Raw genomic sequence first — 23,685 nt, forward strand, 5'->3', positions numbered from 1 at the left:
TTTATAAAATTAAACATTTTTTTAAGATTTGCATTTGAATTAAAAATCGACATGATGTATCTAAAAGTAAAATCAAAGGCGACACTTCGGCAGCAGAGAATAAAAATAAAGTGAGCCATTCAGCAAACATAATTAACTTCAGACTGTTATGAATTATTCGTAAATCATAATTACAGATTACCTGCAACTTTTTTGAGTTTCAATTTTGTGAAAAAAATGAATAATTTGTTTCTTACAACTTCTAACAACCATGACTAATAAACATGTGAAAGGTATCTGTCATCAGTTCCTATGATAAAGTTTATTTATCAGATATGGCAATGTAAACAATCACGTGAATGAAGAAAGTCATTTGTTTTCAATTTTTTTTGTCGTGTGATCACAGTCGAAAGTGAGATTAAACAGTTTTCAAATCTATGTAAAGGACTGTTGAATGATTTCTAATTTACTTAACTCGTGCAGTGCGTGTTATTCATTGTTATAGAGATGAGGGTGTTAATTTGTATACTTCTTGGGGGTGAGTTCAAGTTTTATAATCATTTTCCCAAATATCTTTTTGTGCAACTAATTAAGATTTTGAGAAATTGCACAACAAATAATTTTTATATTATTTCTTAAATATTTTACTCTGATTGTACATGTAATTAATTTATTTTTTGTTTGTTAGAAAAATTAGTTCACGATTCATTTTTTTGCTCTAATTTTAGTATTACTTAAGTGTCAATATTTCCCGAACTCAATTTTTTTTCTTCCTTATATGTTGATTTCTGGCTTTAATAATTGAACTAATATTTCCCAGATTATGGTATGTAGAAATTTTCTTATATCTTGTGACCTCTGAGTTTATGAATGTGCCATGTTCCTACTCATGCAAGTGTTTTTCACTTATGGCTATAGAATGCTTGCTTATGTTAGCTTATCCTCCTATCTAATTAATTAATATATATATATATATATATATATATATATATATATATATATATATATATATATATATATAATATTCTTTTACTAAATATTTCTGGTTATATTGCAATTTTCAGTACATGATTGTTTAAAAAAAACCAATATTATTTTATCATGACTTAATGATTAGAAATTAAAAAAGTGTTTGTTAAGTAAAGAGTGAAAGTAAAAGGTTGTTAGCCTAGAATCCCCAAAGTTTCAAGAAAATTAAAGATTTATGAATTTTGTGGTTTATATTAGAAGTGGGGGAATAGGCAGATTTAATTGTCATATGCAGTTTTAAAGTCATGTTATAAGGGGAATGAATAAAATATTTTTTTATTTTGTGTACAATTTATCCTTGTTTGCTACCATTTATTTTAAGCTAATTTTCAATACATTATCTTTCACATGTTAATGTTGAGAAAAATTGAATATTTCCATCTTTTTTTACTGTATCAAAAAAGTTTGGGATAAAATAGAGCAAGGTAATATTTTGCGTGGCACAAAGCTTTTACTGTTGTGAAATATTTTTTAAAGACAAATTTGATTGGGAAGCTTCTAGCACCATTTGTTTTAGTATCACTGTGCCACACACTGTAATGTCTAAAGGTGTGTTTACATAAAGCCAATTATTGTGTGCAATAGTTATCTTTCTGCTTGTCCCAGTGTTATTCTAATATGAATAGTTGAAGCAACATGATCGGGACATTGGCATATAGTTATCCTGATGAGACAATTAATTATCATTATTATTATTAATAAATTGATTTTTTTCTGGTGCAATTGGCCAAGCTGTACCAAACTCTTGTTAACTAAAATACAAAAAACAAAACAAAAAAACATTCAGGAGATACAAAGTTAAATAAGTTAGTATTATTATCCCATTGGGGCCACATGATCATCCTAAGGTAGGCGTAGCCTTCTATTGCGCCACAACAGTTGACTATGTGTGAATGCTGCTTGATTGCTAAAATGTTGTTTATGTATTTTTTGAAATGAAAATACTTCTCTTAAAATTTGTATTAAATTATTAATAGTTATTAAATAAGCTTGAATAATTTTCTTTTAATTATCTAAAAGTTTTTTTTTTTTTTTTTTTTTTTTAATATTTAAAAGGAACCAATTAAAGATATCACAAGTCAAAATATTTCTTTTGAAAGATATTCAAAGAATTAAATCGTAAATGGTTCAATCAAAATTGGTTTAAATTCTTAGTTTATTGATGTTCTTATATACTCTGAGAAATCCAGCAGTTATTCTATTAGTAGTACTTGTGTATTAACTACATGCCACTGGTGATATTTAGAATTATATGCAAGTCACTGGCAAACATAATCAATAGATTAACATGATGTTTTTGGTGATAAATTGCTGGTTGCCGTCTTTGTCCCTTAATCATTGGTATGCGGTTTATACACAAGTACCCTGTTAATATACATTGATAAGAATATATAAAAAATTGAAGACATAATTTAAATTTTGATAAGTATTTTTTATATTTACTTTTTTGTAGTTTTGAAGTAGAGAATGTTAAAGTTGTAGTTGCTCTCATATTTATAGGTTGTAGATTTAAAATTGTTTTTATATTTATAGGTTGTAATAGCTTTTGTTATGTTAATTTTCAGTAAATCTAGGTGTTATAAAAAGGATAGAAATTATCATTGAATATATAACATTATATTCAATGGTAATTTCTATCCTTTTAATTCTTAATTGTAAATAATTATTAATCGTAATTATTTATTAATCATAATTAACCTATCTTTATTTGAATTTCTCATTATTTCTGTACTTGCACTTTTTATTAAATCTGGTGCACTGCATAATTGAAGATTTCCTGTGTGAAATTGATGGGACCCCCCCCCCTTCTCATTTTTTAAATGTTGGGCAAGTTTTGGGAATTTGTAGGAATTCATGGAAAAAAGGATAATTTAAAAAAGTTTTACAAATGTTTTAAAAAACAACAAGAATTTAAGAATAGGATTGAAAAAAAACAAACAAAAAAAAACAAAAACAGGTTCGATAAGGAAAAGTGAGAATTCTCTCTTCTTTTTCAACACATTAGAAGGCAGTACTTATAGTCTCCATACCATTCTATTTCTCTTTTCTTATTAGTTGTCAATCACTGTGATGATATAATAGGCAAGGAGAGTGAGCTTATGAACAGAATGAGGGGATATTTCAAAATTTTTATATGTGAAGGGAGTCAAACTATAATGGTATAATGATACAATATTTTTATCAGCCTATATGCAAAAATTTGATTCAGAATTCTGTACCACCCATAAGGGAAAGGTTCATATTCTTAGCCCTTATACTAAAGATAATGTGATGGATTAATAATGAACTATGATTAAGTTCTAAAATTAGTGGTGAAAGTAAAATGTTGTTAGCTTTCTGTTTTGAAATGATTATAAAGTTCTAGAGTAACTGCTGTGCTAGTAAAATTCTTATAAAGTTTGTCTATTTCAGTCCTCCCGGCATTTGCCTTCCCCACACCTGAGGCAGGTGTCCCTCCAGAATGCATTGACCCAACTTTTGCCTGTCAAGATTTACAGAGTGCAAGACTATGCAGGGTAGTCAAAACCTGCATCTACGATGTATGGGAAACAATGTCTGTTCCTGATAGCAATGTAAGCATTTTGCACTTTAGATCATTAGCAAGAAATGATGAGCAGGAAATTTCGAAGAATCTTTAACTGCACATGCACATACATCCATTTTAGGAATATTAAGTTCATTTTCAATCAGAATAATTAAACAATTATTTTTCCTCTTATTGGCTTTTCTAAAAACACTAAATAAATAAGCAAGTTAATATTTAAATGCTATAAACAACTTTAAAATATAGTTAATTTTAAATATAAGAAACTTTAAAAACTTTAACAAACTTTATATTATAAACAATTTTAAAATATAGTCACCACTTTAAAATATAGTTAACTATTTTGAATTCTTTATCATTACTGTGTATTTCACATTATGTAAAATAATATTGTCATTTATTTTCTTGCATCATAACTGTTGAAGTCCATGTAGCATCTCCCATTACTTGTTGAATATTAGTGAAATCAAAACCATGATAAATAATATCCTTTCATTTTTCCATATTCTCAGTATTTTTGTAAGATTGTTGATTGTATGCAGTACAGGAACAAACCATGCTCTCAATCCACTTTTTCAATACATTTTGTTGGTATTTATTTACAAACAGTTAAAAATTTTAATTAAATGAAAGCACGCATGAGTAAATTACACTAACTTCTTCGACATTCCTTAAAAATACCCTCTTTAAAAAAATCACTAAAACATGAGCTGCAAAAATCAGTAGCATGAACAGTCATCTGGTGACCACATTTCATTTTATGCATCATAAAGGATACATGTTTCTGCTTTTTGGCAGATTTTGAAAAAATTAAATACTTAACATTTATACTACTCATAAAGAAAGAACACATTTTTATACATTTAATAATATAAACAATATAATATTGTTCACTGGATTTTTAAGGCTTTACTTTCATATTGAAAGCTATGCACTCTTCGTAGAATTATTCACAAGAAAAAAAAATCAAAAACAGAATAACATGAAATAAAGTTGTGAAAATGTTGTAAAGAAAATATCGATTTTTCATGTTTAATTTTCTTCACAGTTATGATATTATATACAAATAAAAATTGAAAGAATGGTTGATAATGAAAATGTATGTAAAATCTTCCTCTACCTCTATACACAGTTTTTGTCACACTCATCCAAAAATAACTAAATTATAACTATTGTTCTATTTTTATTTGATTTGCCCTTATATATATACACACACAATACTTAAATGATTAGTTATTTTACTTCCATTTCACCAAGTTATTATTTTTTGTTATTTTTTTTATGAGCATGTTTCAGTTTTGCAAGAAAGTTATTTCTGTTTCAGAATAAAATATGTTATTTCATAAATTATTTATAGGGAGGCAGATAGCATAATGAACAGAATAGATATAAAGCTTCTAAAATAGCACAAATTAAATATCCACCAAGATTTAAAATTAAAATATACTTTGCTGCATGTCTTGGTGATAATATATATAAGTCAAGCTAAGCATGAAGGATGTAACTGAAAATTTTTACAATAATCTTGCAGTTTGTCATCAAAGGCAATTAATTAAATAGATTAAAATATTCCATTATGTTAATCTAAAAATTGATTTTTTTTTTAAATTCTCACTCATGAAATTTTCTCATATTAATATATAATGTTATGCACTAGATAAATTTTTAATTATTTAAAAAAACAATTATTTAGATTTTATTATAGAGAGGTGAAAATTGGGTATTAATATTAATTTGTCAAAAGTCATTATTCAATTTCCAACTTATTTTGAAGTTATTCCCTAAATAACTAATAGATATAATTGTTTTAAAAGCATAGTTTTTACTTATTTTCTTCAGGATTTTTTCTATGTATCATTTGCTGTCTTATTGAGTAGGTGGTACTATTATGTTTGCTGTTAAATTGAAATTGGCCTTTAATTTTTTCATGAGTAGAAAAATTTTGGATGAGAATTTTAATCGTTTCAAAGTGTTGCATAGAAGGGAGAACATTTTTTTAAAATTTCTAAATGCAAAGCTTATATCTTATTAAAATTGTGTTTTTAATTTTATGCAGTATAGGGTTTATCTATTTTTCTTGAATTCATCTTAATTTTTTGCCATGCTATGAAGCATGTTCAATTTTATTGACCTGTCACACTGTGAATTGTTCATTCTCTTAAATAATGTGTTATATTTTTTACTCTTCTGTGGTGTATTAAATTGGATTCATTATTATTAAGTAGTATTTATAAAAAATTACATGAAGAGGTAGGACCTTTCAATAAAGCAGTCTATACAACTGTTCTTCATTTTGTTCCCTCTATTTTAAATCTCATTATATTTTATTCAGGATGAAATCTGTGATATTTGTAAAGAAATGGTGAAAGAAGCTCGAGATCAACTTCTAAGTAATATGACACAAGTGAGTGTTTTATTTCTTTGTTATTGCATAAATTAGTTGAAAATTGCTTATTATTTATATATGTTTTATGTCCACTTTTCCAATGAATTTCAAATCTTATTTATATGATCACAAATTTGCTCAATTTTTTAAAAATAGTAATAAGTTTTGGAAGTTGTTCTACCATCTTGTCAGTCAAAATTTAATTACTCAATCTAATATAGTCAGCTACAGCTCATAGTAACTGCATACATTACTATTGAGTGGTATCAAGATTTTTGCCTTATATGATTTCTGTAGATATAGCTGCTTAAAATTTCTTAAGATATCTATAAGGCTTATCATAGTTTTCACATTCTATCGTTGATTATGATTGATACTAAGAATGTCCTCTTTTTCCTTTCTTTGTAATACATACTGAAATGAATTTGTAAATGTTGTTAATAATATAAGTTCTGTTGTTGTTAATAGTACTATTATATAATTGATAAGTGTGCTTTCCAATTTCATATAAAATACTCTATTATTAATTGATTAATTGATGAGAAACATATGCTTGATAAATTAACAGTAAATTTTAATAATTAAGAAAACTTGTTGAAAATTAATATTTAGGATTTACTTCTATTTATTTAAAATTCTTTAAAAATCTGAAGTAATTATATAATAAAATTTTATGTAATATTTTGGAACTAATATGGAATTCCTGACATGTATAAATCATCTGACACAATATAAAAGCATGAAACATTTTTTGTGACATTTATGTGTTTCAATGTACTATCTGTTTAGTCTTTGCTATCCTATTTAATTTGTTAGCATTTTAACTTTTTATGTTTTATCAGGAAGAAATAAAGGAAGTGTTCGAAGGAAGTTGTAAATTATTGCCTGTCAAACTAATTGCTGATGCGGTAAATATTCTTCTGTCATTTAATGTATTTTTCAAGGAACTAATTTTATTGTCTAAGTTAAGATAAAATTATGTATCTTTTTCAGTGTATTAAAGTAGTAGATGAAATAATTCCTCAGCTGGTTGAAATGTTGGCTTCTCGAATGGTAATTTTTCTTTTTTTTATAATTGAATTTTTTTTAGTTCATTGATTAGTTTTTTTTTAGTTCATAAAGTGCAGTTTTTTTTTTTTTTAATTTTGTAATAATTGTAATGGTTTTAAAAAGTACTTTCTTCCAGTGAAATAATTGTTTAATTAAAAAAAAAAAATTGAATTATTTTATGCCTTTTGCCTATGTTTCAGAAATTGGGATTTATCTTTCTTTTCCAAGAAAAGATATTGCTATTACTCATTTAAAAGCCATCGAGCTGAATACATTTTTCCTTGTAATCTATTTCTAAATTAGCATTTATTATGCACTTTTTTTGGTGTTTTTAATAATTTATTTGTCTTTGAAGATATATAATCAATTTAAGAAATATGTTTTCATTTTTTTTGTGGTGACAGAGGATTATATTCATAATTTTTCTCACATCACAATATCCATATATCCAAAAAATGCATTAAAATTAGTAAATATGTTTGTTTTTCTCTTGCAAGACACTTCATATAAGCCAGTGTGAGAAAACAAAAGGCAGTATATAGTTTTTCATTCTTCTTTTTCGACAAAGAATATTCTGTCAACTAATAAATTGATAGTTATCATAAATCTTATATTCATGTATTTTCATGATTTACTATATTATTCTTAGAACTAGAATGTATCAAGGTTGCCACCCCACCGGCAGAATCAGAAAAATGCAAAGAATATAGAAATTATCTAAAAAAATGGGAAGATGCAGGGATATTTGTAAATGTTCATAAAAACAAGGGTATTACGGAGAATTTTAGCTCCTTATTATAATTCCCCCATTTTATTTTCCCTCCATTTAAGTTATTTTTCTCAATTTCGAACCTGATTTTGCTGAATTGGTTTGAGAAGTTCTACAAAATCAAGTTGTTTCATATTGCTCACTTTGTAAGCAGATAATAAGCCTAAGTAATATGGGAAAAGAGTCACGCCAAAAGAGGAAAACATACAAGATTGCATGCCAGTTCAAAAGAATCATCATAGATGCTGTACAATATCTAAAAAAAATGACACATCAAACCCAAAAACATCAGATTGTCTGAAAGTTCAATCAAAATAAAATATATCAATTTTGAAATGTTTAGTTAGAGCAATCATTTAAAGCTGAATTTTTATGGACATTAAAATTTGTTACATCACATTTGCCCTTTAATTGTTCAGTGCTGTATTGGAAACATTTTCACACTTGTTCACTGAAAGTGAAATAGCTAAAAAAATGTACATTTGGCCATACAGAAATGTTGTACCTTATTTATTATAGATCAGGTAGGTCTATTAGCTTCATGAAACTGAGGCTGAAAGATTGGCAGAAATTGCTGCCCAAATACCTGAATGGACAAAAATGAATAAATAAAAAGAAATCTTGCTTTGTAATGTTTTTTTGTTAGGCAATCATTAAATGATTTGTATCACAATACCAAAAATGTTTTGTGTTTCCGAGATACACGAAATAAATAAATACGTATATATACAAGAATTGCTTGTTTAAAGTTATAAGATTTTTACTGGAGCTTGAATGTTTACTTTGGTTTGTTTAGGTTCTGCTTGGACTGGTAGTGCAATATCTTGGATTCTAATAGTTATTATTATTTTGTAAAATCAGGTTTTTTTAGGAAAGACATCTATATAGATAAAAAAAATTATCTTATCTAAATCATTAGAGCTGTTTCCAAGGTACACGAAATAAATATATTTACACACATTGCTCATTTAAATATATAAGATAGTATGTACATCATAGTTATATTTTTGTAAAGGATATTCAGTTATAGACTGAATAACTGAACGGAACTGAAATGAAAGCCATACCTTTGAATTAAAACATTGCGACAAAAAATAATTTAGTTCATTTTGATTGTTTTTTTGTAAGACTATCAGATTTCTTTAATTACTTTATTGTATTTATAAATCCACATTTTTTATTTTAATATGTTTGTGTTCGGCATTTATATTGGATAACAGGCATTTTTAATGAACTGTTTATATTAAAAAATCTTTAAAGAAAATGAGTGAATGGTTATAAGTGAAAAATGAAAAAAAGCTGCTTTATATAATTTATATATTTTTCTTTGTATTAAAAGGATCCCACCATGGTTTGTACTGTTTCTGGAATGTGCTTTCCATCTAAGAATGATCTGGAAGTAGAGGTGAGTTTGTGCTTCGTTAATTCAGTTTCATAAGCAATTTATTATTAAAGATCTCTTGAAATTTTTCATTAGTTAATTTGAAATGTTAAATTTTATTTTTTACAGCCTTATACATTAATGTTTTATATGTTTTTCTATTATAATAGCATTAATCTGAACTGTTAACTGAAAGTAATTTTCTTTGATTCTGTCAAAAGTTTATTTAATTCACAATTTTTCTTAAAGTGTTTTGTATTTTAAATGTAGGCAAAAATATTATATTTTGTTTTTAGAGAAAGAAAATATATTGATGCTTTTTATCTATTTTTATTTATTAATGTATTGTCGTTTTTGATGTAAACAAAATTTAGAAAGCAAAATAAAAGTTAAAGATGATATGGCAGGCAATTAATTAAACAAGTAACAAAGTTTTTTCCCAGTATATTATTAATGGTAGTTTTATTATTATTATTTTTTATTTTAATATACATTGCCAAATCTTATTTTTTCTTTTGTTAGATAATGAAAAAAATATTTCTTGTTTATAAGCAAAAATAGATATTTAGATATTATTTGATTTGAAACTAATATAATTTTTAAAAAATATCTTAACTTATTATTTAAAATATTATATTTTAATAATGATGTAGTTATAAATGTAAATGGTTAATTTTCTAATGAAATGGTTCATCTTTAATATTTTTATTAAATTTTATCTTCTTAATTAAAATTGTTGATAACTAACATCAAAAATAAATGATCTGTATAATGATCAATATAAGAAAGTAATAGGAATGAACAAATATTTCATATTATATTAACTATTTCTAAAGCCGATTCTAATATAATAATAAATCTGTTTGTGTTAAACTTCTTTCTCTCTGTACATATATGTAACTTATTTCAAACTAGTTACCATTTAAATTTATTTATGGGCTGTTTAATTATAAGTATGTGATGATAAATATAATTTTATAATGGCAGAAATATTGAAATTGTATTTAAAAGGAACAAAAAGCAGTATTTTCTCATTAATTTTTTTATAATTTCTATATAAAAAATATTTTTGTTTTCTTATGATTTGTGTATTTGATTTCTGATACAAAATTCTGGCAACTCGTATTGTTTCGTTCAAACTATACGAGTTTTCATTCAAGTTCCCAATCTTTGTATTACTGTCTTTTATTTTGAATGCTTACTTTCTTATCCTTAATTGTAATGTTTTATTTCAGAAACATATTTTGAAATTTGTTAGAGATTATTTGCTCAGGCAGAAGAATGATCAGTGTGCAGAATGTACACAGATGATGACAGATGTTCAAACATTTATGAAATCTTCATCTGAAGTAAATATGATCAATGGTTATCAGTCATTGATTTGTTTGTTATGCATAGATTGTTACAATTTCTTTTCTTTTCTTATTTTTTTTGTCAGTTCTTATTTCCTATTTTTACTAACTTTAGATGAATCTTGAATCTTCTTCTTAAAATGCATTAACATAAATTGAGAAAATCAACAAAATAAATAAAATTTATTTTAAATTTGAATTTATATCTATGGTTTTATATTAATTAACCACCCAAAAGTGTAACATGTTATTGTATTATATTAAGTTTTGTGATGCAGTAAATTGCTCACTCAAACAATTCTGAATATCAGAGAAATTGCAAAATATCAAAGGATTTTAAATAATTTCAATTTCCAACTCCTGAAGGCAATTGAAACCTGAGTACAGTTGTTTATGGAGTTTTTTTAGCAAATAATTTGATGGAAAAGACCTGAATCTTTAAAGTGGGAGGTGGAAAACCAAAATAGTCATCAGTATACTGATACAGTCCTTGTTAAGCTTCATCAAATGCCATCTTACTTTGGGCTGTGAATGGAGAATACAAATCATATTTTTAGAAATAGTTTCTCCTACTTTTGTTGTAAAAAAAAAAAAAAAAAATCATTCTGAAGCATTTTCCTTGCAACATTATCCTGTCCTCTTATGATAGAAATTATTTTTAAATAAACTTTTGTCTTTTTAAGATTTAGTTATACTTATCGAATGCAATTAAATCATCGTTCAACATTAAAAATTTCAAAATTTTGGTGATTGATTTGTTGATGGATTTCATATTAACAGTGCAAACTAATTAAGAATCCTTTTACAAATAGAGACTTATGCTTATATACAAGAAATATCTATGTCTGTCTTAGACATATCAAAAATAGTAGCAGGTATAGTAAGACATGGATATTTTAGGAATGTACAAGATTTTGAATCTAAATATGTCAAATATATGAATGTCTCTATTCCTTCATATGAAAAATAAAAAAAATATCATTGCATATTACTTAAATTAAAGAATCATTTTAGACAAAATTCTTGTAATTAACTGAATTTAACGAACTAAGGCTTCTTAATACCTGATTATCTAGGAAGTATTTTTTTGGTTCACTTTATAAAACAATTGCAAAATAAAGCAACATAAATATTAAAAATTAGCAGCAATAAATATTATGCTAATATTGTATAAATAGTAGTATTTGTTATCTATACAAAATAAACAGCATTAAATATTGTGTTAACTTTGTAAGGAATTTCAATATATTTCTAGATATAAATTTTAAAATATTTAAGATAAAATATTTTAAACAACACATTTGTGATTTTTTTTTCTCTCCAAAATTCTCTATTTAGCTAGTAAAAATGAGTAATGCTATTGATCATTTTCCTATTGATTTTCATGATTGTCATCAATTATTGATCAAACCATTAATTTTCTAATGAATATTTTTTGATATTTCATATTTTAGTTGTCCTGAAAAATTATTCTGTAAAGTTTTTTATCTTAAATTATTGGAGCATCAAAGCCTAGAATTTTAATTTATAACCTTGTTTCATAAAAATGAAACATTATTGATGTAATATGATTCCACAAACCTTGCATTTAAAATTTACTGTTTTGTATTTTACATGTTATTTTGCAAACTATGTTCAGCATTAATTTTGTGAGAAAACAAATTTAATGAAAATATTCTTTAAAGATACATTTTTATTGATGTATTAAAAAAGAAAAAGCATTTATTTGAATTATTATTTTGAAATTCATTATTGTAGAATCTTGAAGCAATTTGTTTCACAAATTCAAAATTATGAAGTGTTTTATGTATGAAATAAGTATTTAATTAAATTAATTGGTAATTAAATTAGAAAAATATTAAATTGTAAATTGTATATCAGAGCTCATGATTTCAAAATTCTTTTATTTTAATGCATTTTTCGTCTTACTAATAAATCTTGCAACAGCTGATCAACTAAAATTTAAAAAAAAAAAAAAAAAAAAAAAAATCTTGGGCTTATTAGTTTAAGTTCAAACAGCCAAAAATTTTTATATACAGATATCAAACAATTATTTTAATGCTATTTTCTGGTGTAGAAAACCTTGCCTGCAATAAATATAGTATATTCATTAGCATTACAAATAATCCTTGTTTTGATTATAAAATTTTCAGTAAAATCAATTTTAGTAAATTTTTTTTTTTTTTTTTTTTTTTTTTTATTAATTCAAAGTGAGACAGTATTAACAAACAATTATTCTATTTTAAAATGAAAAAAATAAAATAAATAAATGTAGTATCCTTGTTTTGCTTCTTGAATGACATAAGTAAACTATTCTCTTCTTAAGATTTAAAAAAAAAATTTATTATTTATTTGGTATTGAAATCATATGTTAATTGCTTACAGGCTGAAGTGAAAAGCTATGTGGAAAAATTATGCCATGAAAAGATGCCATCTTATTTGGTATGATTTTTTTACATTTTGATGTATATTTTTTTCTATTAATTTCTATACAAAATGAAATTGTTTATATATATAATTGTAAACATTTTGTAGCAAGTGGGTTAAGTACATTTAGAACCTAACTTTTTTCTCTTTGTTTCCCCCCCTTTTTTTTTACTAACAGAATATTTAAAATTTAATGGAATGCTGAGTAAGTTTACTTATGATATTGAAATTTGAAACTTACTGATAATTTTTACATTTTAAATTATCTCAGACCATTGCTATAACATAGAATCAGAAACCATATTTTGTATATTTATATTTTTCACTTCAACTCAGAACCTTATAATTCTAACAGATATTTTCTTGTTTTTATAATTATACTTTCAAAATCCAAAACTTTTTTCTTGTGTGTGTATATATATACATAATTAACAAAAATCTTACACCTATTTTAAATACTTTCCTTTTCAATTAATATTTGTAGTGATTATGCCTTATTTCATTTGCAGTGTAACATTGTGCTAAATACTTATTTCAATGATATCTACAATTTCATCTTGAACACTGTAAGTAATGTATTTCATTTCTATAATGAAAATATTATTCCATTTTGGAGAATAAATTATTTACATATACTTACTTGCCTTTCCTTTGTTTAGGAGCCTGCAAAAATGTGCAGCTCTGTTGGAATTTGTCCTCAGAAATGTGAATTAAATGTGAGTAATAATTCATTCTTTTTGATTAAGCATTTCACTTAAAGCCTTGTGCCCATGTCCTGTGGTAAAATTGATTTAACCATATCTGGGGTCCTGGGGTAATCTGCCTTCCCCCCTAAAAATGTCAGCAAATGTTCAAAGGCTAGTGAGTATATGAATTTTAGTATATATGCAAGATATATTATCCACTAGAATGCTAACACCAGTCCAATCTCAACTGATTATAGGTCTCTAAATATGACCATATACAAGTTAAGTTGATGGACAAGGGAACAAAGCTTTAAGATGATGACTACTCATGCATTGAAAATTACAATGCCCACTGTTTTGAATGACTTATTTCAAAAAATTATAATAACCACTGAACATTAATAATGTAATTGTAATCCATTCTATTTTTTGTTACTATTCTTAATTAAAATATTTATGAATGATTGCAGTTACAAAAATTATTTGTTCAACTTGATTGAGAGTAATCTATTGCCATTCTGCAAAGTTAAAAAAAGCATTTGTTTACCTCTTCTGAAAATCAGATATTGATTATGTTAAAGAATGATATATAGGGAAGAATTATATTTATATTTCATCATTCTTACATGGAGTGAAACCCTGTTCATTTAATTCTGCAAACATTTAACTCTTAATGTTGATTGCAAGGATTTTGATGTAATAATGTATTTTACAGTTTTGCTTAGTTTACAGTAAATAAGCCACACGCCACTACTGCTTATGCATTTTCTTTTCATGCTTCTTTTTTACTGTTTACTTTTTTTAAGAATTAAATTATTGCTTTTGTATCATGAGATGAATATTATAAGTAAATACAAATATGTTATTTTGAGAGAAGATTAATCAACATTTCTTTTTTGAAAATTATTAGTTGCGCTTTAGGGATCATGTACAAACTATGCAGATGCTGCATGTTGTAAATTTAGTTCGATGAGACCTTTTAATGTATTTTGTCAGTTTATAGTTATCTAATTATAGTATTCATATCACTATATACTTTATAATAATGTCAAGTATTTTATCTTTTCATTATAGAATGAAGTGTCAAAAGTTGAGGATGAGTTGACCTGTGAATTTTGTGAACACCTTCTACAACATGTTAAAGATTTAATAACTTCTAATACAACACTGGTATGTGTAAATGTGGTTTACAAATAAATAAAGATATTGATAATAATCTGTCAATATCAAATCATCAATTAAAAAAATCTATAGTGTTTCATTTTATACATTTATTTTATCAGTTAATTTTTGCCAATTTATTGAATTATTCTAAAATTTAATATGATTTTTTTTTTCTCTTGTCTAAGTTTTAATGTTTAAAAATGAATTGTACTTACTGAAAAATATTGCTGGTTGATAGTTTTTAAAATATTGCCTCTATTTTTGTGATTGAATTTAGATGACTTCAACTTTTCAAATCAGTTAAATATAAAAACTGAAATGTCATTGATTGGTTTGATAAAATTATAAAATTAATTAGTAAATATTTTTAAACTGTTGCAATTCATCAGTTTTTGCTGAGGGAATTGAAATGTTCAATTTTTTTTGGATATAAATTATATATAATAGCATGTAAAGATATTTATTCTAAAGATAATTTCTTAGACTTAAATGACAAAGGAATCTGAGATGAATTATTTAAGAGTGAAGAAGGCATTTGCCTGCATTAAATTTTTTAAATATGCTATAGAGTAAATTTATAGAATAAGTTTTTCTCCCTGTTTTCTGGTGAATTATTATCTTATTTGTATCATTTAATTTATATTGCAAGGTAGACAAGTTCTTATAAAGATGATCATATGTTTTGGCAAACTATTTTGCCCTTCTGGACCCAAACAATATTTACAGAATATTTTATTTTTTGAAGCAAATAGCTATAATTTGTTTGCATTTTTGGATGTAAAATTTTGACCTTTGAAATATATGTCTATTTATGCCATAAAAATTGCATTGTAGGATGAATTCAAAACTGCTTTACTTAATTTTTGCAAGAAAACTGGAAAATGGGCAGACAAAGTGAGTAAAAAAATTTACAATTTTGTTAATATTTCTGTTATGTCTTAATGCAGATGATTAAAAATCCATCTACATAAAATGAGCAGTGTGCTAAAAAATGAAATATACTAATTTCTGAAATATTCTTACAAGATGCATATTAATGAGATGGAATGAGTACAAAGTAAAAAAAGTAAACGCAGTAAGGCTGATAAACTTTGACCATATGATTGTATTTATTTAGAGAAACTGAAACCCCCTGCCTCAAATATCATTTGAATATTAAAATAAAATTTTAAGATATTACAGGATTTTCATTAGAAAAATGGCCATGAAAAAAAAAAATGAACTGATTATCATATATTTTTAAGGGATAATAAAAAATTGATTTATCTTTCTAATAAGATCAGTTATTCTTATATTTTAATGAACTATTTTTTTGAAAGTAGGAATACAAAATTTGTAGTTTTCACTATTTATAGTTCATTAATTTTTTTGTTCATTAATTATATTGGTGGAGTGGGATAACAGCTTATATGTGCAATCTTCCTCAATAAAATGATTTTACAAACAGTAAATTAACTTTGTATATATCTGTCATATTTTATTTACATGTCTTATTTTTTATATAAATTGACAAGCATTTTCTCTGTGTGAATCTTTAGTTAAACTACATTTTAAGTATAAAGTTATTCTGGCTGTACTTAATTGTTCTAACTTTATATTAGAACATCTTAAAACTTCTATATAACCTGTTTTTTTTATAAAAATAAATACTAAAAATTTAAATGTTTCCTCATAAAAGAATTTTAGCAAATTATAGCTTTGAAGAAAGATGAAGGACCCTTTTACAGAAATTTAGAATCTCTTTATTTCATCAGAGTTGCCATGTAGTAGAAGAATCAGAAAAATACAGGAATTTAAAAAATTATCTGACCCCCCCCCCCCCTCCCCAAATTCAGGGAAATTTGTATAAAACCAAGAAAAACACAGAGGAAATTAAGTTCCTATAATCCTTTTTTTTTAATCTAAAAAATGCTGATTTCTTAACATTGCAAGAATAAAAGATGGTAACCACATCACCAAAAGCGTAATGACTGTGTAATTGCAGAAATTCACCCCTTTTCCACTTGTTTCCCTTTTTCTTTGTATAAATGTCTAATTTCAATTTCAAGAGACAGTTGTCTTTTCATGAAATTCCGAGATTGCAGATGATGATGCGTGAGATTGCTATAACTGTGTGAGAATAGAATAAATTTCTCTGATGGAAGGAGAGAGCAATATTAATTCTGCGGAAGCATTGTTATAGTATTCAGGACTCATACATGAGTTTATTGAATGATTTGTTTATTATTTGAGAAAGTATGAGTTTATTCAGAGTAGATTAGAAAAATATTCTAAACAAAAACTGCTCAAAATTCGTAAATATGGATTGGATGATAAAAATATCAATCCTGACTTTACTGAATGGGCTAGAGAAATTCTGTAAAATACATTTGCTGTGAACTCCTTGCTCTATACGAAGATTATAACCTTAAGTAATATGAGAAAAGAGGCAGGTACTAATCTTGTCGGAAAAGTAAATGCAAGGAATTAATTGTTTTCTATGATCTTTTTTCTGTGAAAAACAGTTTTTTCTTTGTGTTTGTTGTTGGTGTTGAGAAAAAAAAACAAGATTTGAATTTTGAATAATTTTGTGCTGTTATTTTTGAAGCAAAAGAATTTGCTTCTTGTTCCTTTATTTTATTAGAAGTTCTGTTTTCAACTGGTGTGTGATATAGTGCATTGAAATTGGGTGAGACCATCATTGTTTCTTCTTTTATTTATTCTACTGTTTCAAAACTTAGTAAATCTGAGCCATGCAAAGGTTACTGTAGTAGAAGAAAATTGTATCTGTTCACAAATGAACTGGTTTTATGCCTTGGGCAAAATGAATACGAAGATATTAATATTGTGATATCAAATGCGGACTTTAAATTATGAATTCATGAAATAAACCCATTTATCCTACAAGCTTTCATAAAAGTGAAAATAAAGTGTCGTGCAAACATACAAAATATGATATTTACTTGCAAGGAAAAAATCCTGTTTACAACTTAGAGTTCTGTTTGTGCAGTCCAATTACTTAATTTAGACAACATAGTAAACATTCCAGCTGTGACAGATAATAGATGGGAAAATATAACCTCTCGATTTCTACTCCGTGATATCCCAATAAAAGTCCCACTTCTAGAAAATGCTGAAGAGTTAACCAAAAATAATGAATTTGAAATTGTTGAGATGAGATGACTTATGAAACAATAACTCCCAGGAGACATCACCTGTTCTCATAATAAAACTTGGAACACGCTTGCCAGTAGAAGTAAAGATTTCGTTCACAAATAAAAAAAATACAGCCATTTATTAATTAGCCACGGCAGTTCAAAAATTGCTTTAGTTTCATGCACCCGTCAAGGGTATGCAAAAAAACCAAAGATTTGTCATCTGTGTGGTGACATTCATGGAGGCATTTGTCAATCCACACAGAAATGTATAAATTGTGAAGGTGAGCATTTGGCCACATCGAGAGGATGCCCATTTTATATCAAGGAAAAGGATATCAAATGTGGAAATATCACAACTGCTGAGGTGAGACGAATCTACAGTCAAAAGAAATTTAGTAATGCGATAGCTGTAAAAAAAAAAAAAAAAAAAAAAAAGATATAAAAATATCAACGAACAAATAAGGAAAAAAAATGGAGACTGTGGTCATTAAAATGAATGAAAAGATAGACTCTGTCATCCAAACGATGAAAATTAAGATGGAAGAGCAAATTAACATGATCCTTGGAATGTTTGAAAAATTGGTTGAATCACTGTCACATAATTTAACAGCCATGAGTAACGTTGACAACGAAAATCTTTCCCCATTAAGAAAGAAAAAAAGCATTAGAAAAGATTCGCAAAGCATCTGCTATTCCAATGCAATTGGATGCAGGTGCTTTTAGTTAGTTCCTGGTCTTGCTCCTTCCCCTTTTAATTCTTTTTCTTTTGTTTTTCTTGTGTGTCTTCAAGCTTTTTTGTTTTCCCATAATTCATTTAGGATTGGTTTTTTTGTGAGTTTTTGTCATTTTCTTTTCTACAATGACTTTTGTGCAGTGGAACTGTAGAAGTCTTAACATCACCACAAAAAAATTTGGCACAAAGTTCCTTCTTTTTCTTCATCCGAATTCTGGATTTTTCAAGCATGAAGATCACTTTCTGTGTTCAACTAAAAATTTGTTTTATTTAGACAGGCAAGATCTGCTCAAAGGTGGTTTAATTACCTGCACTCCAAAAAAAAAAAAAAAATCCCCACATTAGGTAGAATTATCCCAATTAGTACTACACACAATAGCAACCAAGAAATTCTTGCAGTTGAAATTTATCATATAGCTTAAATTTTATTGTCATTAACTTATATGCTCCTCAAGGACTCAATATAGAAAATGTAAAAGGTTTTTTGATTCTTCCTCCATCCCTGTTTTTATATTCAGTGACTTTAATCTCCATCATCAAAGAGGAGGATCATCAGAGAGGGGATCAAATAAATCATCTCCTCTAAGTAATGATTTCGTAGAATGGCTTCAAAATTTCAGTTTTGTCTTCCTTAATACTTCGAACACTGCGTATGCCACTTGTACTAGATCAGCTTCGCTGCTCGATCTCTCATTCTGCTCGGCATCTATCTATCATGGTGTTAATTGCTATGTTTCTGATTCGTTGGTTGAAAGTGATCATTGTCTGGTCATTATTACATGGTCAAATTTAGAACCTAGTGTAAGGTATATAAAAACGATAATTAGGAATTGGACTATGGAGCAATCAGCAAAAGTAGTATTGGCTACAAGAACGAATCTAAATGCGTTGACAAGCAGGATTTTGAAGTTATAAGAGAAAACACAAAATTAATACCTTTGCCAACTAAAACTTATCCTCCCTGGTGGAACCTATCTTGTCACAGATTTCAAAAATTGAAAATCGAAAAAGAGGCCTTCATTTTATTTCAGAACCAGACTGGACAAAGCACAAAAAAAAAAAAAAAAAAAAAAAAAAAATTGCAGCAAGACTTTGCTTTGATATTAAAAAGGCAGTCGAAATTATTGGGACAAAATTTGCAAGATTTCTACAAATCCTAGAATGTTTTACTCGATACTCAACAAGTTTTACAATCATTCAAACCAGGAATTGAATATTTCAAATCTCATTCAGCATAACAATTGTTCTGTTGCAAATCCATTTCAGCAAAGCAATATTTTTGCTGACGGTAGCATCAAGCATGAGCCGATTCCACTTGACTATAACGAAGACCGCATTTCTTGTTTTAATACTCCTATTCACTTACAGAAAGTCAGAAACGCTATTTAAAAAATTACGGAATTTCAGGTATTGCACCAAATTGGTTTAAAAATCTTAGCACCACAGATCTAATAATCCGTCTTTCAGGAGGATCTTACAACATCTTTTATTCCGGAGTAATGGAAACATTCAGTTATTGTCCCAGTGCCTATTCCTAACAAGGACAAAACAAAAAAATCACTTCATATAGACCAATAGCCCCCACATCTTTTTTCTCAAAAACTTTTGAAAGAATTTTGATTCAGCATACCCATCATTTAATAATTGAGAGAAAAATTCCTCCTTTTGTGAATGGTTTCCTTTCACAAAAGGAGGAATTTTACGGATTGCAGTATATAAAATTCATATATTCGTTGCGGAAGCCCACAGTCTAAAGAAATACCTTATTGGAATTAGTCTAGATATTAGAAGTGCATATGACTGTTTACATTGATGGTCTTATGCTGAAGTACCTTCAGCTTGGTATCAAAGGCAATATTTCAAATGTCATACACAACTTTCTCCAAAACCGAACTTTTCGAGTTCGTTGAAGAAATTCTCTCTCTAGGGGAAAAACTCTTTAGAAAGGTTTACCTCAAATTAGTGTTGTCTCAGCCCATACTCTTTGTAATTTTCCTTGCAGATTTCTTTCAAACTCTTGAGGTTGGCGTGGGATGCTCAATTTTTGCTGATGACATATTTATCTTTTGTGCTCATGCGTCTTTAGATTACATTTCAAAAAAGCTTTAGAATATAATGGAAAATGTCCACAAATGGTGTAGTTATTGGAAACTTAAAATCAGCCCCGAGAAATGCTCTATTTCTGACCTATGAAAAAAGAAATTGCAATCAACTCCTCGTATTGCATATGCTGGTTTCCCTCTCCCTTAGAAACAATTTATTAAATACTTAGGCATCGATTTTTCAAAAACAAACCAAAATGGAGTTATATTAAAAAATATTTGTGCTAAAGAACCTAGAAAAATTAATGCTTTAAAATCTGTTTTGTATAAAACTTACTGTTCTAGAACAACGGATCTTGTAAACAACCTATAATAGTCTGCTAAGTCTATTTTATTACAGCAGTTATTACCAATTAATTCTCTAAAACTCGATACAAAGCCTGCAATTTGATATAAACTATAGCCTTTAGAATAGCACTTGGACTGCCAAAATGGACCCCAAATATTGTTCTAATGAAAGAAAAGGGTCAGGAAATGCTATCAGAGAAAAATTAAATGATTAACTGTGCAATTCTTTCTCTGGCAACTTGCCAATGGCATTCATTCATCTCTTTATCATCATAATTCCAACCCGGAAATCAAATTAATTTAAAAAGACGAAATTATAATTGAAAATTTATTTGCAAACTTTAATGCTACTAAAAAATCATATCATTGCTCTGCCGGACCCCATTGTCTTCCAAAACAATTTTTGTGAAATTCATCTTTCAGACCTTAGTTTTCAAAATAAAGCTTTCCTAGTTACATGATCAGGATTATTATATTATTGATATGGATGCATCCAAATCTCAATCTTTCACTTCTATTGTGGGCATCTCTTGTAACCAGTCCTTCATCTATAGAATTCATCCCATCAATTCCAGTTTTACAGTGGAAGCCTTGGATCTTTATTAAGCGTTGGATGAATTTTCAGTTACAGAAAAAAATCTGCTTTTGTTGACAGACTGCTATTTGACCCTTCAAGCTTTAAAATGCCTTATAATCAAATCTCCGAAAGCATTCGTAGATTAGCTGGCAAAATGCAAGCTAGGGGAAAATTAAATTGGAAAATATGCTTGGCATGGTCTTCAGAATATTCACAGATACATTAGAATGATAAGGCGAACATACTCGCAAAAATTTTCACGGAGTCGCACCCTTGCTAGCTTGGATTGCTTCAGTTTCTCATTATCAGAAAACCTCACCACAAAAAATCGAATCATTTTTAAATATAGCAAATATTAAGAATCTATTGGTAATGTTCCCTCCATGTTTTCCCTTAATCCATGACTCAAAAACAGAAGACATCATAACTGCACATATTTTAACCTGGATGATATAACTCCAGCTCTGTTGAATAGATTTGCTCCGCACAATTATCCTCACTGCCAAATTTGAAATCATGAAAATAACATTGAACATATCATCTTATTGTGTTCCAAATATGCAACTTATAGGTCAAATCTTTTTGCAAAACCTAATATTGATCTTCATTCTTGTTCTTCATTCAAAATATTTATTCAAAAAGATGTTTCTAATAAGCAGTATCTTCGAATCTTTCCTCTGAAGTTTTTAAACATTTATTAAAGGAATTCTTCTGGTATTAGAGGATAACAGCCTTTGTTGTCAAAAATCCCATTCTCATCCCATTTCAGTCAATCAATCAATCAATCAATACTAATCATGCCAAAAGAGGAAAAATTGCAAGACCACCTGCCAGTTCAAAAGAATCATCATTGATGTTGGACTTTTAGATACATCATTGATGTATCTAAAAGGAATAAGGGAAAAGATGACATGTCAAATCCAAAAACATCAAATTTGATGTCTGAAAATAAGTCAATTCTGGACTTTTTAGTTTAAGAACAATAATTTTAAGCTAAATTTTTATGGGCGTTAAAACTTGTTACATTACTTTCATCCTTTAATGCATTCACTGATATATTGAAAATATATTCACATATGTTCACTGATAATGAAATAACTAGAAAAATTTATTTTGGATCTTGCTAAAATGACACACATTATTTGCTATGGATTAGTTTCATTTTGTCAACAATCTCTTAAGAAATCTTTGAATAATATAAAAAATTTGTAATATGCATTGAGAAAGCTTTCAACCTATTTCACAAAATTACTCAAAGGATCTTGCTGTAAGATTTTGGTGTGAATCAACCAGTGGAATCTCCACAAAATATTGAACTTCAAGTTTTTAAGAAATATCACTTCTCAAGAATTGTTTGAGAATTTTAAAGAAGTTATATCAAGTTTGGACATACAGTTACTTTAAAAATTTAGTTTGGATGGACTGTAAATTAAATTTTTTTAAAACCTGTCAGAAAAGAACCTCTGTGTGAAAATGATAAAATTTCATATAGTGTTAATATAAACATAAATTTATTGAATAGGAAGTAGATGTTGTTCTAAGAGCCATGTGTAGAATATTTATAGATAAATATGCCGATTTTCTGGAAGTTATTAGTTCTTCTGAATTTCCATTGAAGTTTTGTTCTTTCCACTGGGTAGAAAATATCAGTGTTTACGAAAGTACTCTAAATATTTTTGATAGCATCAAAAAACAGATAGATTTCAATAATAAAAAAAAAAAACTTTTCCTGGATCTTCTACAAACGATAATGTTATAAATGCTTATCAGGGTAAATTGATCATGACTAGAATTAGCTTCTCTTATATTGCTAATATAAGGTTCAAATAAAATAAAATAATAATAAATAAAAATAAAAGGTTAATGTTTATCTTTTACTGTTTCTCTTTTCATAATAAATGTAATTATATTGTAAGCAATTTTTTTTTAGTGCACAAATTTAGTGAATGACTACTATGATATGATTTTTACCTACATCAAGCAGTTAGTAAGTATTTAAATTATTTCTCTCATATTTTCTGACACCTATGATTTCGATCTCTAAAATGTTTTCTATTTAAAAAAAATGCCACAAATTGCT

At 27.0% G+C, this 23,685-nt stretch overlaps 1 protein-coding gene across 2 annotated transcripts in view; it reads left to right on the top strand.

Annotated features, from left to right (window-relative positions):
* Positions 1-349: 349 nt before the first annotated feature.
* The window catches only part of LOC129981935 (uncharacterized), a 67,363-nt gene continuing 44,027 nt past the window's right edge, over positions 350-23,685 (top strand). The window contains exons 1-13 of one of the 2 annotated variants that reach the window (XM_056092993.1): positions 350-517; positions 3,421-3,581; positions 5,886-5,957; positions 6,782-6,847; positions 6,933-6,992; positions 9,098-9,163; positions 10,375-10,488; positions 12,877-12,933; positions 13,428-13,484; positions 13,578-13,634; positions 14,679-14,774; positions 15,603-15,662; positions 23,536-23,592. In XM_056092993.1, the coding sequence (XP_055948968.1) occupies positions 487-517; positions 3,421-3,581; positions 5,886-5,957; positions 6,782-6,847; positions 6,933-6,992; positions 9,098-9,163; positions 10,375-10,488; positions 12,877-12,933; positions 13,428-13,484; positions 13,578-13,634; positions 14,679-14,774; positions 15,603-15,662; positions 23,536-23,592 (954 nt within the window). In that variant the 5' untranslated portion in view covers positions 350-486. The remainder of the gene's footprint in view (positions 518-3,420; positions 3,582-5,885; positions 5,958-6,781; positions 6,848-6,932; positions 6,993-9,097; positions 9,164-10,374; positions 10,489-12,876; positions 12,934-13,427; positions 13,485-13,577; positions 13,635-14,678; positions 14,775-15,602; positions 15,663-23,535; positions 23,593-23,685) is intronic. The other variant, XM_056092994.1, reaches the window with a different exon arrangement.

This window comes from Argiope bruennichi, chromosome 8, assembly GCF_947563725.1.
Source record: "Argiope bruennichi chromosome 8, qqArgBrue1.1, whole genome shotgun sequence".
Lineage (NCBI taxonomy): Eukaryota > Metazoa > Arthropoda > Arachnida > Araneae > Araneidae > Argiope > Argiope bruennichi.